The sequence below is a fragment of the Felis catus genome, chromosome D2 (assembly GCF_018350175.1).
Source record: "Felis catus isolate Fca126 chromosome D2, F.catus_Fca126_mat1.0, whole genome shotgun sequence".
In the NCBI taxonomy this organism is placed as follows: Eukaryota; Metazoa; Chordata; class Mammalia; order Carnivora; family Felidae; genus Felis; species Felis catus.
The window spans coordinates 14,252,183-14,268,879 of record NC_058378.1 but is presented as its reverse complement, the minus strand read 5'-3'; the positions used below and the strand labels follow the sequence as shown (position 1 = coordinate 14,268,879).

Below are 16,697 nucleotides of genomic sequence, written 5' to 3'. Positions count from 1 at the left end.
GCTGTCATGAACGTCAGCGCAGAGCCAGATTAACAAAACGAAGTCTGTGGCCCCGGGAAACAACATGGGGATTTAAGGGTTGATCTCTGTTCACCTGACCATCCCAAGCAGGTGACAGAAAACAAAAACCAGGGCTCTTTCCATAAGCGGGACACGTGAGAAGTCCTGATGTGGGTGTAACATCAGGAGTCTCGGTGAATCCTAAGATTTCCAAAGCATTTTCCAGACCGACTGCAACGCATCTTCTTACCCCAACAAGAGCAGAGACCGCTCAGGAAAGCTGTACTGGGTTAGGTCTACACTTCTGGCGGTTTGTTCCACACCGATGACGGTGTAACCTTCCGCTTTCTTCTGTTGCAGAAAATCGATTAGCTGAGGTGGTCTTACCTTAAAGTGAGTTTTAAAACAGAACAGTAAAGTATTCATTTATAGCCTTGTCTGGAGTAAAATCAATTTCATAAAAGTTGTTTTGAAACTCTTAAGTCTTTTTACAAGGAAAAGGAATTATACGCCATAAAAAAGAATTCTCCCCAGCATCATATATATTTATAAAAGTATTCCTAAGAGTGAGTTGCAACTCACAGGACATATGTTACTGAAAAGAATTCTATGGTATTGAGGATCTCTAAAAATACCACAATGTGAAAGATAATTTGGACTAGAACAGAGGGGGCTGTATTTTAATTTAAGTTTATTTTAGGCTGTTGAAGGCTGGACAACTGTAAAATACTCCAAAAGGACGGACACCTGAAGATAGAGGGCTATGAAAGATTTCAGTGAAGAAACATTTTAATAATAAGTTACTTTCTACCCACCTCCACTAAAGGAAGCCACTGCTCGGCCGAAACACTCAGGCACTGAAACTGCTTGTCTCGGGTGCACTGCAGGCTGCCTACTGTGAGCGCCGAGGCCCCGAACACCTCGCAGGTGCGGCACAGTCCTGCAGAATGGGCCGCATTACTGTTTCGCACGGGGCCGCGCTCACTGTGGCCCACATATCCCTCCAAAGCTCCCAAGGACGGTTAAATGTGGAAAAGACAGGCAAAGTGGCATGGGACTGACTGTAGGTTTTCAGGATCCAGAGATTTTAAGCAACCCCCCCTGGAAAACTAATTTTACCTCCTAAATTAGTTGGCTTATCGATGAGTGAGGCCACTACAATCAGTCTGCTAATCGACTTTCCAAGTTTGGCAACACGATCCTGAAACACGAGCTCCAGATCTAAATCTGGAACGTTATTTTTCCACGGGATAATCTTCTTCTGAACATCAGTCCACTCTGACTGGTCATCTGCTTCACCTGAGTTAGAACCTGGGAGGGAAAAAGAAAATAATCCCGTATCTAAAAATCTATTTATTTAAATACACACTTTTTTTTTTAAGAGTTTAAAATGATAGTTTAGGATGAGATTCATTAACTAAAGAACTTTACTTGGATTGGGACACAACTGCCATTTTCAATAGTAATTTTAAATGTTCCAATTCAACTCTAACAACCAATACTACATTTCATGAAAATTTAAGATGCACTGTTGTTTACGTTTTAGCATATCCAAACTTAGGAAGCATATTATAAGTATCCACAGGGTCTCATAGTTTGGTAAGATTTTCACATTTTTTCTTAGAGGTTCATAAAATAATGGTGTATCTTAAAAACAACAGAGTATTAGTATGGAATTTTCTGTAGAAATAGTGTATTCCTGAAAACAAATAGACAGTCTTTATCTTAGATTACTGGACAAGTACTTGGGCGAACTTTTCTAAAACAAAGGATATTCTCCGAAGCGATGCACCAGGTACGCAGAATGTTGTGGACCTCTCTCATGCAGTGTTGTGAGCTGTAGTGCAGGACTGAGACTATCCTTCCAGGCTCTTCCTCAACTGCTCCACTCAAAAGTGTTCACTGAACCATCAAGGAGCACTTAGCTCACGGGGATGGAAGAGACACACAAATACTAGAACACGGTACGACAGTGAGGGTAGGTAATGTCTGCTGGGGGAGGAAGGGAGGCGCAGAGACCCAGGAAGACTCAAGGGAAGTAAGAATTTGCAAACAGAGAGGGGGAAGGGCAGCACTGACTGTGGGGACGGCGTGTGCATGGGCACAAGACGTGGAACGAAGACGACGGGCAGTGGCAGGACTTTGATATAAGCTCACAGCCTGCCAGGATGGAACGAGGTGGCTCAGACCATGCGAAGAGCATGAAAAGCATGTAGACAATGATACAGAATTTACAGGTAGGAGCCATTAGAGGCTGATAAGAAGGGGGAGAACAGTACTGGTTTTGTGTTTTAGGAAAAACCCCTCATAAAAGTGAGGTGGAAGATCAGCTGGAGCCTTTGTACCAGTCCAGGCAAAGACAGAGACAGTCTAAATTAAGGCAAGAGCAGAAGCAGCCAGATCTGGGAGGCAGAATTACCACGATTCAGTAACAGATCCATGTGGCTGGCACGAGGGAAAAGAATGACCTCTGTGATGATCCAGTGACACCCGTAATAGAAAGCGTTTATAGAGGAGGCAAGTTTGGGCAAAGAGGGAAATCCAATTTGTGTATGCTGAGTTTAAAGAGTTTATGGTGTATCTGGGTGTAAATGTCCAGCAGGCTCAGGAAAGAGGCCACAGAGAGATACAGATTAGAAGTTATGCTAACTGGCAGTGGTTCTGCATTGTGGAAATTAATAAAAATGTTCAGGGAGAGCATGCAGAATAAGGAGACCAGGCCCATGAAAACATTCAGGGGATACGAACACCTAGTCCTGCCATAAATACCGCACTGTGATACCCTTCTCCTTACCACACACCAAACAAAACAGACGCAGACCTCCTCAGCCTTTTTCCAACCAAACAACACCGGATTTCTCAGCTCCGCTCTGTGGCCCAGCTCAAACCAGCTGCCCACATACGTCGCCCTTGTCTCTCCTCTGTCTCTGCTCAGCCTGCCCTGGCAGGGCCGTCCCCACTACACTGATGAACTAGCTTTTGTTGCCATCTTTTGCCCCCAAATCTCCCTGACTGATGTCCTGCTTTGGGAAAGCCCTTCCTCCAGATCTCTGCTCGACCTGCTCTCCCTTCACACGGGTCTCTGCTCATTGTCAACTCTGGAGAAACGTCTCCTTGATCCTCTGTCACTATCTCTATCTGCTCTGCTCTCGTGGTACTGTTTTCATAGGAACGTAAGCTCCTCGAGGGCAGGGACTTGGTCTATGTCTAGCACACAGGAGGCAATCGCTAAATCTCTGTTGAAGGAATAAATAAACTTAAGGTGGTAGGTCAAAAAATGTATTCACGAACCATCTAGAGTGTTTGATAAAAAAAAGTCTCCAGACATAGTGACTTAAAATCTAAGGGTGGCCCCCCCCAGTATCTGTACTTTAACAGGCTATCCAAGGGATTCTTGAAAACATGAGCATTTTAGAGAAGTACAGATCTAAGGGACAAAGAGGGGAGCTCTTGAAGGGGCTCAGAAGAGTCAGACTGAGGAGGAAAATCGTAGCAAGACGCTAGCAAATACATGCCCCATAAAGGGCAGTCCTTAGACTTTGTGAAGGAGGCGAAAAGACCACTTCTGATTTTCTGAAAGAAGCTTCAATGGTCGTGGGTCAGGGAGGGCCAGAGCAGGCAGCGGCACTGTGACAAGCGTGGGGACTGTGGACCATGGCTACAGTCACTCAGATCAGCTGTGGTGTAAGAAGAGGTGGCATTGGTCCTTGGATGGGAGGAAGAGGAGGAGATGAGCAAGGAAGGAAATGAGAAAAAGGCCCCAGGGAAGCAGTAAGTGTAACAGAAAGTTGGGGAGACAGGAGGAAGAAGGCCGGACAAATGGGTGAGGTCCAGCCAGTCCCCACCAGGGACTAGAATCAAGGGCTCTGCTTTACTCCTAAATGGGCCAAGAAGTGAGATTTCATAATTTGGCCCTTTCTAAAATCTATACTTTTACAGGAATACATATAATGGGAGAGTGATAAACAGTAATAATATTTCAAAAAAAAGAAAAGCCACTAGCTTGATATAATAACGCAATCAGGCTCTCTTGGCTTTTTAGAGCAAAGCTAACAAAATTGCTAGTTATACCACGTTTTTTCAGTCTTTTCTCTAAGCCATCAAGCAGAGTTCACTTAAGTGAAAAGTGGTCTTATCAACTATGTGTTCTCAGTAACTGAACTGAGTAAGCTGAACCAAGTCAACAAGGGGAGGGAAAAATAAATTTTTTTTTTTACCTATGTCCTGCTGAGCCCAGTCACCTGGTTTTCGTTCACAAAGTTGAGTTGGAGAAAGATACCACTGAAATCCTGAGTCTAAAGGAATGTCCGTGAATCTGGTAAATTTACCAATGGCAATCCATTCATCTTCAACAAGGCCTGAGAGGCGTGGAAGGATGTAAAATATGGTCTGAAAAGAGAATTGTAAAATCTCAAATTTTTTCCCTTCAAAAATAGCAAAGAAATACATGGTAACATGTCTAAAATACAACTTTTACTTACTCTTACTGATGTATTCTCCCAAACTACCACAATGATCATATTATGTACTTTTATGTACATTTTATCTTGTAGCAACTCTCTCGACATATTTTCTCATCTACTCTAAAGAATCAGGGGATTCATTTAGGAAAGCCTTGAGGGCAGGCACATCTTCCACCCTGGTACTTCTGTGTAATAGACCACTCTGTGCTTGATAAAAGCAAAAAGGGTTCAGTAGGATTGAGCAATATTCATGGTGGCAACATTTAGATAAGTGCTATTTATTGATAACCGGACACCTCCAGAAGCGGCCAAAGTCAAGCTCTTTTGATGCCAAATCTTTACTCTTGTCACCATGAGACAAATTTGGAATCGAAACTTTGCATTGGCCGTAGATTAGCTGTGACGTCAGGCAAACCACTTAGGCTTTCTTGGCTTCAACTTCCTCATTCGTAAAATGAGGATAAAATCAGGTTCAAATGGCACATCGAGGTGTCTGTAAACTGCACGTTATGACACCACTGAACATGGTACTTATTTAGTCATTACATAAACTATCCCCCTTTCCTTTACTTACGAAAAGAAACAGAACCAGAGAATCATCAAAGGAGAAAAGGCACATACAAAACAGAAGCACAAGTAACAGGCAACGTAAAAATGAAATGACGAACACCTGACAACGCGAAGCCTTCATGCTGGCCCTACTTGTACGAGTTTAAACGGGCGTGAGGACCGCCCCCCAGTGTCCACGGAGTGGAAACCAAGTGCAGTCCAAATGCAGAAAGAGGCGGAATTTGTGAGCCGCTGTGTTATTTACACGTACAAGTACAGCTCCTATCGTTCACGGGGAACACAATACACAGAAAGGAGGCGGTGAGGCGTCGGACAGGGAGGAAGGAAAGGGGGAAGAGGGACTTACTCCTGCTGCAGAACTGAATAGAGAGTGCTGACTTAACACTAGAGAGCTAGTAAGAGTCCTTCAGAAAGATGTCAAACAAAGCATTCTGGGCACTAAAGAACACAGAACAGAGCATGTTAAAATAATTGAAAAATCCTACATTTTTTGCGACGAAGCAACAGAAGCGCACATTAATATTCTGGAGCGAGTATCTCACAATATAAAGATTAATATTTTTTTAAAGGCCAGCTTATTAGTAACCGATCCCCCCAACTGCATATGCACAGCAGCTCAAGTTACTGTGGAAAAACCCTAGGTCACCTGTTTTAAATTCAAAGGCAGAACACTGGAGAAAGTGACACGATTTACACACATTTTAATAATCTGTATATTAAGTTCACTCACATGCTAATTGTAATAAACGTGTTTTATGATTCTTAAAATTAAGTGAACACCTTTGGATACAATGAACGCAGGGGGGTGTGTGTGCTGTATAATTCTAGTCACCCAGCATCAGGAAAATGCGAGTGACAAAGGGACAGATCTTTTTGCTTTCACAAACAGCTTCATCACAGCAAAATCTCACCTGCACACACGTTCTCACCCATCTCCTTTTAATGTCAGAACAGATTTCTGTTTAGAGTTAAATATTCCCCCTTCCAGTGTTTATAAGCCTGAGAAATAGAAAGTGACGGTGACTCGCCAATTTTCACTGCCTATGAGCGAAATGCGAGCAAGAGTCATCTGCACGAAGTGGCAAAGTTAAACTTAGGACTTTACGCTGTGAGGGTGATGCTGTAAGGGGGAAAAGTTCACCTCGTCATAACCCTCCAAGAACTGTGGCAGAAAGGGAGCGCCAGGATTAAAGACACGGTAGGGAATTCACAAAGGACACTCTCCACTCACCTCCAGACAATAATCCTTAAGCGGGTGAAATGTTTCAAAAAAGAAATGCTCTTGGATGCGTTGCCAGTTCTTCTTGGCGTTCCTAAGGAGTAAAGATAACGGTGTGAGGTCCAGACAAGTGAGAGAACTCTGGTGGGGGGCGGGGAGGGGGACTCAATCAGATAATCCTAGGGAGTGCAGAGGTTAGAATGCACGGAAAATCTTGGGAATTTTATCCTAAGATTTATACACCCCCTGCCTACCTCCCAGATCAACGTACTTTACACAAACTGACACTGAATTTGACATTTTGAAATGAAAGTCAAAGAAATGACTGTTTCACAGTCCCACAACGACTCAACAGGACCCGAAGCCAGGTCTCCGCGCTTAAAAATACAGGGATTTTTAATACACCATCTAATACACCATAGATGGTGCAGAGGCCTGCGCTCCATCAACGCTGATGGGATGCGGAAATGGCTGTCTGTTGGCAGTGATGGGGAGCCCTCACAGGAGCAGCCTGTGACATGTAGCACTTACGTGCTCGGGGCAAAAGAGCTCTAAAAGGGAACCGTGTGAGAAACCTGCCCTTAAAGAGGACAGTCCTCAAGTCCCCACCTGGCAGTCAGCGCTTTTTCTACCGCGAAGATTCACAACGCATGCCAAACCACCGGAGCTCCTAAACCAGACAGACAGAATAGGGAAGGTTTTAAAGTCTTAACACATTTGCCACGTTTTCAAAGGCAAAGGGGTAGGGATAGAACTCATAACCCAGCTGGTGGCAGGTTGCAGTGTGAATTCATGATCAACAGCCCATAAGCCAAGTAGTTTCGAGGCTCCCACGCTGGCCTGGCCGGTGTGCCTTCCTTACCCCTCAGACCCCCCACCCCGCCACCCGCTCTGACAGCTGAGCCTCCGGGCACTGCGGGGAGAGGAGAGAGTTCTCACCTCCCGCACCTCCTACCACCTGCCCGCTTGGCTCCCCACCCCAGGAGTCTCCTAGACCCGGGCCCCTGAACTGTCCCCTCCCGGCTCCTCTAGCCTGATCAAAGGGCTCCGTGTCTTGTCTTAAAAAAAGAACCGTATTGAAGCGCCATCAGGTGGGGCTGGAGAGCTAGCCTGAGGCCCACCACATAAGGGGACACCCACGCACAAGGGGATTCCTTTGGGGGGCAGGGGGCCGGGACGGGGGGGAAGGACGGGGGGTGCCTTGACCTGACACCTTTCTGCACTGTTCAGCTTCCTAACCACAAATCCTTATTTAAAAACAACTAATGTGGGGCACCTGGGTGGGTCAGTCAGTTAAGCATCCAATTTTGGCTCAGGTCATGATCTCACAGCTGGTGAGTTCAAGCCCTTCCTTCATCTGGCTCTGTGCTGACAGCTTAGAGCCAGAGCCTGCTTGCTTCCGATTCTGTGTCTCCCTCTCTCTCTGCCCCTCCCCTGCTTGCACTCTCTGTCTCTGTCAAAAATAAACATTAAATTTTTTTTAATAAAAAAAACTGATGTTACCAAAGATAAAATACAAGCCCTCCTTGACACTACATCCTCTACAGCTGTTCTATGACAGTTCACAGAAGAGTTTTGGGAGAGAATTATCCCCTCAACATGGCTGTGTTTTTACCTTCTTCATTGTCTTTTAAAGACATGATGTATTTCAAATGTGCGAGTGAAGAAACTAAGCTAATAGGCAGCAATGAGCCCATCACCGGATTTAACAAAATATGTTGTCCCAACCACTCCTAATCCACTTTAATTTGGTTTCTGCCCCATCAATAAGGCTACTGAAATGGCTCCCCCTAAATCCAGCGGGCGCTTTTAGGCTCTCATTTAACTTACCTCAAACCTGTCCATTTCTCTACCCCCCAGTAACCTAACACATGACTTCCTCCCATTCTTTTTTTTTTTTCTTCTAGTTTATTTATTGTGGGAGAGAGAGAGAGAGAGAGAGAGAGAGAGCGAGCATGAGCAGGAGAGGGGCAAAGAGAAGGAGAGAGAGAATCCCAAGCAGGCTCCGCGCTGTCAGCGCAGAGCCCAACATGGGGCTCAATCCCACGGCCCTGGGATCTTGACCTGGGCCCGAATCAAGAGTCAGACACTTAATGACGGAGCCACCCAGGCGCCTCTCCTCCCATTCTCTCCTGCGGTCTCCTGATCTGTTCTTCACACTTTAAAAAATGCAAAAGCAAACCCAGTGATGTCATTCCTGAGTTTAAATAATTCACTCAACAGAAGCCCAACCGGCCTGGCCTCTGCCCCTCGCTTCCTGCACGCACTGCCCTTGGGCAGACCAGCCCTGTTCAGGGCTCTGAGCGCACCGTGCACACCGGCACACCAGCTTCGGGGCCGCCCAGACATCACCGTCCTCCATTCCTCCCTAATGGAAACACCATGTGACTTAGAAAGGCCTCCCCTCACCCACCCAGCCTGGAGAGGCCGCATTTTCTCATCACGATCCTTCCTTTTCCACTGGGGTACCTGCCATGATTTATTATTTGTATGAGTGTTTACTTGATGTCCCATCCACCTGACTGGGAGCCACACGGAGATGAGAACTGTGTCCACCTGGCCTGCCGCTGATGCCCCACAACTCAGCCTGCATCGGTCACAGAACCAATTCTGCCATGCATCAGAAGAGCAGAGATGGTCCGATGCCCAGGGTTCCTTATTCTTATTGGTTAAATCTCCTACCTGGTACGAGGATTTTAAAAAGAATTAAGTGACTTTGTTTTTTTTTTAATTTTTTTTTTAACATTGTATTTATTTTTGAGACAGGGAGAGACAGAGCATGAACAGGGGAGGGTCAGAGAGAGGGAGACACAGAATCTGAAACAGGCTCCAGGCTCTGAGCTGTCAGAACAGAGCCCGACGCGGGGCTCGAACTCATGGACCATGAAATCATGACCTGAGCCGAAGTCGGCTGCTTAACCGACTGAGCCACCCAGGTGCCCCAGAATTAAGTTACTTTGTAGAAGAGTGTTTTACTGCTTAAGAAAGGAGCCGACCCGACTGTTTTTAGAAATCAAAACACAGCTGCCCAGGAACTCTGACCAAGATCAACCACCAACCCAAACATGCCAACAGCAAATGATAAAGCCCTGGTTTCATCATAGAGAAAACCGTAAACGGACAAATGCCTATCCGCATGTAAAATGTATTCATTTCCCTCAAACTTCCTTCCACTAGGGGAAGGCGGTGTGCTCCCACCCACCCACCCACCGAGGGGAAAGGAGACCTGCAGGACTGCCCGAGAAAGAGGAGGGAGAAAGAGGAGAGCTGCCACAACATACCTGGAAAGGTAGGAACTCTAAGCACTGCTTGGTCAGCTACTAATTTTAATGATCAGTCTTTGTCGTGACCAGAATTTCTATACAACGAACTGTGTACAATGTGTCAGAGGTGACTGGCGCCTTCCTTTGCACTTTTGTCCCTCACCTGTGAACCTGCCCTGTGTCCCCAACCTAATTTTCTCTTCTGGTTTTTCCCTGTTGTGTCTCACGCAATTATATTTTAGTATTTGTATTTGCTGAATTGAGTGTCTTCCTCCTGAGACGCCAAAAGCTCTCTCACCCACTCGATCACCTAAATGCCTCTTTTCAACCAATGTATGGGAAGTAAAAGCAGGCAGAAGGGCTATCAGGTACTTTGTGGCCGCAGGAGTACCTCAGTCCTGGCCCCACACGAAGCTTTGTAAGGACTCAGTCTTATTTACACCATCTGTTAGCTTGATGGTCAAACAAAGACCCCCCCCATATGTTACTGGTTTTCCAAACACTATTTCATGTGCTTAACATGCTGCCTCAAACCTTTATCTGTCTGTTTATAAGAATTTGTAACTATTTTTGAGCTTCTGAAACTTTTTATGTATTGACTGATATTGCCTGGGTCTCTGGAAGTTATAAAAATCCTGGCGTTCTTGGATAGTGATAATCAATGATAATCAATGATAATGAGGAAACAATAAAACAACAACACTCCCTTAGAGCCGGGGGAACAAGTTCAGATACCAGGAGACAGGATACTCGAGCCTGCCTTTGTGCGCTGAATTGAACAGGACTGGGTGTGGGAGAGGCGGCCTGTATAGAATACTGAGCCGGGTGGCCCCCCTCCCCCATCCTGTACCAGTGGCATTTTATCTGTTCGATACTGAGCCTCTGTGCAGGATTTTGTTTGGGAAATAGAGACACTCGCTTAAAAAAAGGAAAAGAGAAAAGCTTCCATCTTTAATTAGTACACCTGGGCAGTTGGGAGCACGTCTTTAAAGCCAGATCGTTCTGCTTCCCAGCGCTTCTTTGACAACAGAGGATGGGGACATTCAGCTCTACTGAAAAGGAATATCTAAAGGTATGTAAAACATTACTGTAAAATAAAGGATCAAGGATAAGAAAACAACGACAAAAAAGGTTGAGATGGAGCTGACCACAATGAGAAGTGTGACGGAACGAGGCATCCCACGGTGCTCTGCCCACGCCCCACCTTATCCGAGCTCCGATATCCACGCACGGAGTGATGACAGGCTAACGGGACAGAGGCACCTCCTCGTCCCCTCTGCTCTACTGGAAGTAAAGTGAAGGGGAGGGGGTCTGCTTACCCTGCTCCAGGCATGTTTTCCACTTGACTAAGACTGGACTCAATAACAGAAGTCAAAGCGTCAAATTCTTCAACGTGCCATGTCTTACACATGCTCCAGATTTTCTTAAGGGCCACTAACGCGTACAGGCGGATACTAAAATTGTGACTGAAGCACCACTGCAGGACGATGATAAAGGCTTGCTTCAGAATTGGTTTCTGAAAAGAAAGGGCAAAGATTCTTCAAATGTAAACCCGGGCCCTTGACTGTAGAACCACAAAGCAGACAGAAGATGATCTGATTTTGCCGGTTCTGCATTAGCGGGGCTCCTCAGACACACCCAGAGTGCTGGGGTTCGGGTCTCCTCGAGGGAGAATTTCCTCACAGCTCCAGGTTCCACTTAACAATGCGGCTGCAGTACATCCTTCCCGCACTCCAGCACCTGCAGTACCATGGACAGCACCTCCACACAAACCCTTACTTTCCCACAATACATCCTCCCCACACTTCAGCACCTGAGGTACCGTGGACAGCACCTCCACGCCAACCCTTGCTTTCCCACAATGTGTGAACGACAGCCCCCATCACGTATGACCTTTCCCTGGGCTGGAAAAGTCAGAATGTTCTCTAAGAGCCCCACTTCTGGTGCACTCCAAAGTGCTTCTGGAGCAAGGCATCTCACACAACGTTCTTTTCCTCCTCGTCTTTGATGTGAACGACTGTTTCCCCAATGGTGGTGTTGGACTCATGTGGCACTGAGTGGTGGCAGGAAAATTAAAAGGTGGGGAGAAATATAACAAAGCAGTTTAAACTTCCCTGAAGTCTTTTCCTGTGAATTCACAGACTGTTCTATCTTCACAACCTGCAGACTTCATGCAATGCCAGTCCCTGATTTCCAAAACCACACATTTCCACAGATATCGAAAGGCAACAGAAGTGACGTAGATTAACGTGGAAACCAGATGGACTGAAACTTTTAATAAAATATCAGGAGCTACCTCACTGCTTCTACCATGTGGGTCATCTGTAAATGTTTGCAAGGCTGCACCTAGCCAAGAGTCCTGAGGTTTCTACTGAAACAACTGTGCTCACAGAAGACTTTTACCAATACGCGGGCATGGTTAACAGCTCACTTCAATTTCCCAAGGCTCCTCAGAGAAGGACAAAATACAGATATATATGATCCTCTTATTTCATTCCTTTATTCAAAATATGGTCAACAGCTATATATATATATGATCCTCTTATTTCATTCCTTTATTCAAAATATGGTCAACAGCTATCAAAGGTCACTGTACTGCCAGCATCACATGGACACTGTTGGGATATGTGAAAGTACACACACACGTCATACGTAAATGACCCTCTATGTGTGATGAGCAACCAACAAAGACCATGTTAACGTAGAGCAAAGTGCGGTAACTAGTCAGATGGGTCCAGCAAAAAGGCATCATGTAGGTTCCCCAACATGGCGCTTGAACTCACGACCCTGAGATCAAGACCTGAGCTGAGATCAAGAGTTGGATGCTTAACCGACTGAGCCACCCAGATGCCCCAAGGAAGAACGAGTTTTAAGTAGAGGAGCAAGGGAGCTGAGGGGCACACCACATGTACAGCCGAGAAAACCAGGACATGCGGTGCAGAGAAAATATATTTACTTGGCCAGGAGGAAGATGAAGAGAAGTATCTGGGCGCCAAAGGAAAGAGGCAACTTCCAAATGATACATGATTGGGTATTTAGTTGCATTTTACAAGTTGAAAACCAAGGCAGGTCATCCAAGACAACGGAAACACCATGAGGAGTGAATTTAAAAATTAAAAGAGGGGAAAGAGAATGTTGATTATTAATTACTAACATATTACAGTCCTTTACAATTTTACGAAGCATACACACATGAGCACCTAACCATGAACACTACTGCTGGTGTTACGTAACCCCGGTGTTTGTAACACGCACAGCTTCACACATGGGTCTTACTATCTACGAGCTCCAGGTCAGACAACTCGTGTGAAGATGATGTGTACCAGAACAGCATCAGCACAAGGCCCGGCATCCCAGACACGACATGTCCAACACCGAACTCCTGACTTCTCTCACAACCTACGTGGGGTCCTACTGCCTCCACGCCGCCTTCCTTATTCCATGCCAATTGCTCTGACCTCCCAGGCAGGACGAGACCACTCACCTACAGCCCGCACCTGCTGTTTGTTCCCTTGTCCTGGAAAGTGTCCCAGACCCTCGTGTGGCTTGCTCACTCACTGCTTTTGGGTACATGTTCAGGATCACCTCCTTGGGCAGGTCTCCCCTGAACCCACCTCCTGAAATAGCCGTCCTGCCCCAGACACCCAATCTTCAGCCCCTTGTTCTGCTTTTTTCTTCAAAGCCTGTGTCACCACCTGACAGTATCATGTCTAGTTGTCGTCTCTCCCCGCACCAGAATGATGGTAGAGATGGTTTTATTCACTGCAGAATCCCCAGGGCCTGGAACAACCCACCAGGACACATAGAAGGCACAGGACAAACACTGGAGGGGGGAGGGAAGGAAGAATTGCTCCAAAGTACCTCTCTGACGGGGCCTGCGGCCAGCTGCCTGCACTATACACCCCTACTCCAAGGTCTGGCTTCTCCCGGCTCCCTCAGAGTTTTCTCCCCTCCCCTTTCATCCCTTCCCCTGCAGCTTCCAAGCCCTCCTTCCAGGCATGGTCTCCAGCCCCTCACTAACCTTTCTCTCCCACCTCCCTAAGTCATGAGAAAGTCTGCGCCTGTTCCAATCCTCAGTGTGACTTCTGGACCATCACTTCTCCAACGTCAAAGAAAAAGCCACGGCTTTTTCTGCCCAGAGCCACGGCCCACACCTTGTCACAGAACCTGTAACTGTTCTCTTTTCTAAAATCTGAAAATCAGGTATTCCTACTGCTGACCCAAAGCACCTGTCTGCAGTCTCTCTCCTGGCCACCCCACCTCTTTGCCTCCTGTACTCATGGAATTCATCCGAGTCACAACCTCCTTGTCGCTGAACACTATGGATAAAGCCCTTACCTTTCCAGGGCACTCCACTCTCTTGACCTTTCTCTCCTTGAGAAGACCTCTTCCTATGACCCTTAGAACACCCCATTCTCAAGGCTGCCCCCCTCGTCCTCTTCCTGTTTCTTCTCAATCTCTTCCTCTCCTGTCCCGTAAATGCTGGTGCACCTCTGGGCTCTGTGCTCGGCTTCCTCATTTTCTCAGGCTACACACACACACACAGTCTGCATTTGTTTCCGTGGCTTCAGTCCATTCACGGTTCCCAAGCTTGTGAGTCACAGCTCCTTTTCTTCTTTTAACTGACACGTTCCTGAGATCACTGTAGATGCACGTGCAGTCATAAGAAATGACAGAGAGACCCCCTGTGCCCTGCACGCTTTGCCCAGCTCCCCCTCCTGGTAACATGTGGCAAATCATAGTACGGTGTCACAACGAGGATGCCGTCACTGACATCACCCATGAATGTAACCAGGATCTCCTCAGCTTTACTGGAATTCGTTTGTGTGTGTGGTGTGTCTGTGTTCAGTCCTACACCATTTTATCACACGTGTGGGTTCACATCCACCATCACGGTCACGATACTCAACGGTTCCGATGTGCAAGGATCCCTCCTGTTGTCCTTTTGTAACCACCCGCCTCCTTCCCACGCTCCTCTCCCCACACCCATTTTTTATACAACTGGCACAGGGTTTTGAAAACTATTTGAATTCGGGGGCGCCTGGGTGGTTCAGTGTCCCACTTCGGCTCAGCTCATGATCTCCTGGTTCGTGAGGTCGAGCCCCACATCGGGCTCTGTGCTGTCGCCGCAGAGCCCGCTTCAGATCCTCTGTCTCCCTCTGGGTGCCCCTCACCAACTTGCATTCTCTCAAAAACACACATTAAAAAATATATATTTGCATTTTAATCTGTCCGAGGTGAGCTTCTGGTGGCCAGTTTGGCAGAAATGGGTCTTCACCATGGAATCACTGAGGCACTGAAGAAACGGGCGCTCCGCTCTCTGCTGCACCACTAAGCTGGGGGTTACCTGGAGCCCTGGCTACAGGACGGTTTCAAAATAGAGGTTTTTGTGTTTTGGGCACTACAGCCCAGGGCTCACCAGACACAGAATGTGGTGAACCCCGACCCACGGCTCCTCGTATCTTCAGCAGGGTTCACCCCGGTTCACCTGCAGCCCCTCAACGCCCTCCGAGATACACTGGCAACAGCACCCATCTATCCGACACACCGCCCCTCCTGGTCTCGCAGCTGTGGTCCCAAAGCCAATGACAGCTTCTGAGCTGTAGTTCCTATTCAGAGACCTACACGCGGCTGCTGCCTGCCATGCCTATGGGACACCCTGTGGGTGACACACTCATAATCCCATCCACTCATCGCCACCCTTCCCCCATCCTGGTCTACTCTCCTACTACTGCCCTGTTCCAGTGAAAGTCACCACCACCCCTGCCAGCCCAGGTCACTTCCCTGCTTCCCTCCACCAAAGCCATCCTCCAAACTCTGGCGTTTCTCGCTAGCACGTACCCGTCACGTCTATCCACCCGTGACCTCCATGACACATCCCAGCACTGCTCGAAGCATGAAGGTAGCTTCCCAGAGGTTTCCGGTTTTAACCCCGTGACTGAACCAATCCTACACACCGCACTCACAACACCAAGTCTGCTCATGTCACGTTTCTGCTGGAAGTTCAGCAGCATCTCCCCAGTGCCCTCTGGATAAAGTCCAAATTCCTCCCATACGGAGTATTTACTGTACGTCTACACCACCGTTGAGTTACTTGACCGAGTTCACACACCACATAGGAGGTGGAGCCAAGATCCAATCACAGGGTCCATTCACTCAAGCACTGGGCTCACCTCCTCCACCTGCCTGACAAGGGCCCTTCTGTGCTGGGCCCTGCCCCCCCTGCAGCCCCACCTCCACCTCCAACCCAGCCAGTGTCTTCCGGATCCCGACTGCACCAGGCTTCCCTGCACTAGCCTGTTCCCCTCCCTGCCGTGCAGACCTCTGCGCTCAGCTATGAGACTTGGGAGGTCTCGCCTGCACCCCGCAGTCTCGTGCACGCCGTGCTGGTCTGCACAGATCTGCGTCTTGCCTCCCCAAACCTCCACGGTCTAGTGTTGTGCTTCGTTACAAGAATCACTAAAACATATTCTGAATGAATGAATGAATGAGAAAAACGGAAGCCTTGATCCCAAACTCTGACAGGTATCAGGAAGGACTAAGGACAACCGTGACAGGAGAGAAAGTACCTTCTGTGTTATTTAATCCTCACAAACATCCCACAAAGTAGATAGTACTGTGTCCACTTTTCCTAATAGGAAACCCGAAGGGATCGAGTCCAAACGCCTGCCTTCCCTTCCCAGTTTCTTACGGCTCCTCTATAACCTTAATCCTCACTCCAGGCTTTGTTCAGATTCCCTTAGTCTTCACTGATGTGCCTGTCCTGATCCCGACTGCACCCCGGACACCACGGTACATCTAGTGGTCGTGTCCCCTTACCCTCCTCCCTCCTCTGGGCTGTGACAGCTTCTCAAACTTTGCTGGTTTTTGACGATCTTGTCAGTTCTGAGGAGCAGTGGGCAGGGATTTTGTGGAATGTTGCTCGGCTGGGCTTTGGGGGATGTTCTTAAAACCTCATGATGAGACCAGGGTCATGGTGTTTTGGGAGGAAAGCCACAGAGGCCATTTTCATCCCATCCTATCAAGGGCACAGACTGTCGTACGACTGACCGCTGTCGTGGGTGCCCCCGCTGCAAGGTCACTTTCCCTTCCACACTCTAGTCTTCGGAAGGGCATCACCAGGGCAGCCCGTGCTTAAGGACTGGGCGGGTTATGCGCCCCCTCTTGCGGTCAGTGTCCATG

At 47.5% G+C, this 16,697-nt stretch overlaps 1 protein-coding gene across 8 annotated transcripts in view; it reads right to left on the bottom strand.

The window, feature by feature from the left end:
• TARBP1 (TAR (HIV-1) RNA binding protein 1) overlaps window positions 1-16,697 on the bottom strand; it is an 88,809-nt gene that overhangs the window by 424 nt on the left and 71,688 nt on the right. For 6 of the 8 annotated variants that reach the window (XM_045039927.1, XM_045039929.1, XM_045039926.1 and 3 more), the window contains 6 exons: window positions 10,835-11,031; window positions 6,265-6,346; window positions 4,218-4,389; window positions 1,120-1,311; window positions 816-940; window positions 251-387 (listed from right to left, as the gene is read on the bottom strand). In XM_045039927.1, the coding sequence (XP_044895862.1) occupies window positions 251-387; window positions 816-940; window positions 1,120-1,311; window positions 4,218-4,389; window positions 6,265-6,346; window positions 10,835-11,031 (905 nt within the window). Of the gene's footprint in view, window positions 1-250; window positions 388-815; window positions 941-1,119; window positions 1,312-4,217; window positions 4,390-5,379; window positions 5,472-6,264; window positions 6,347-10,834; window positions 11,032-16,697 lie in introns of those variants that run through there. The other 2 variants (XR_006586894.1, XR_006586895.1) reach the window with 2 other exon arrangements.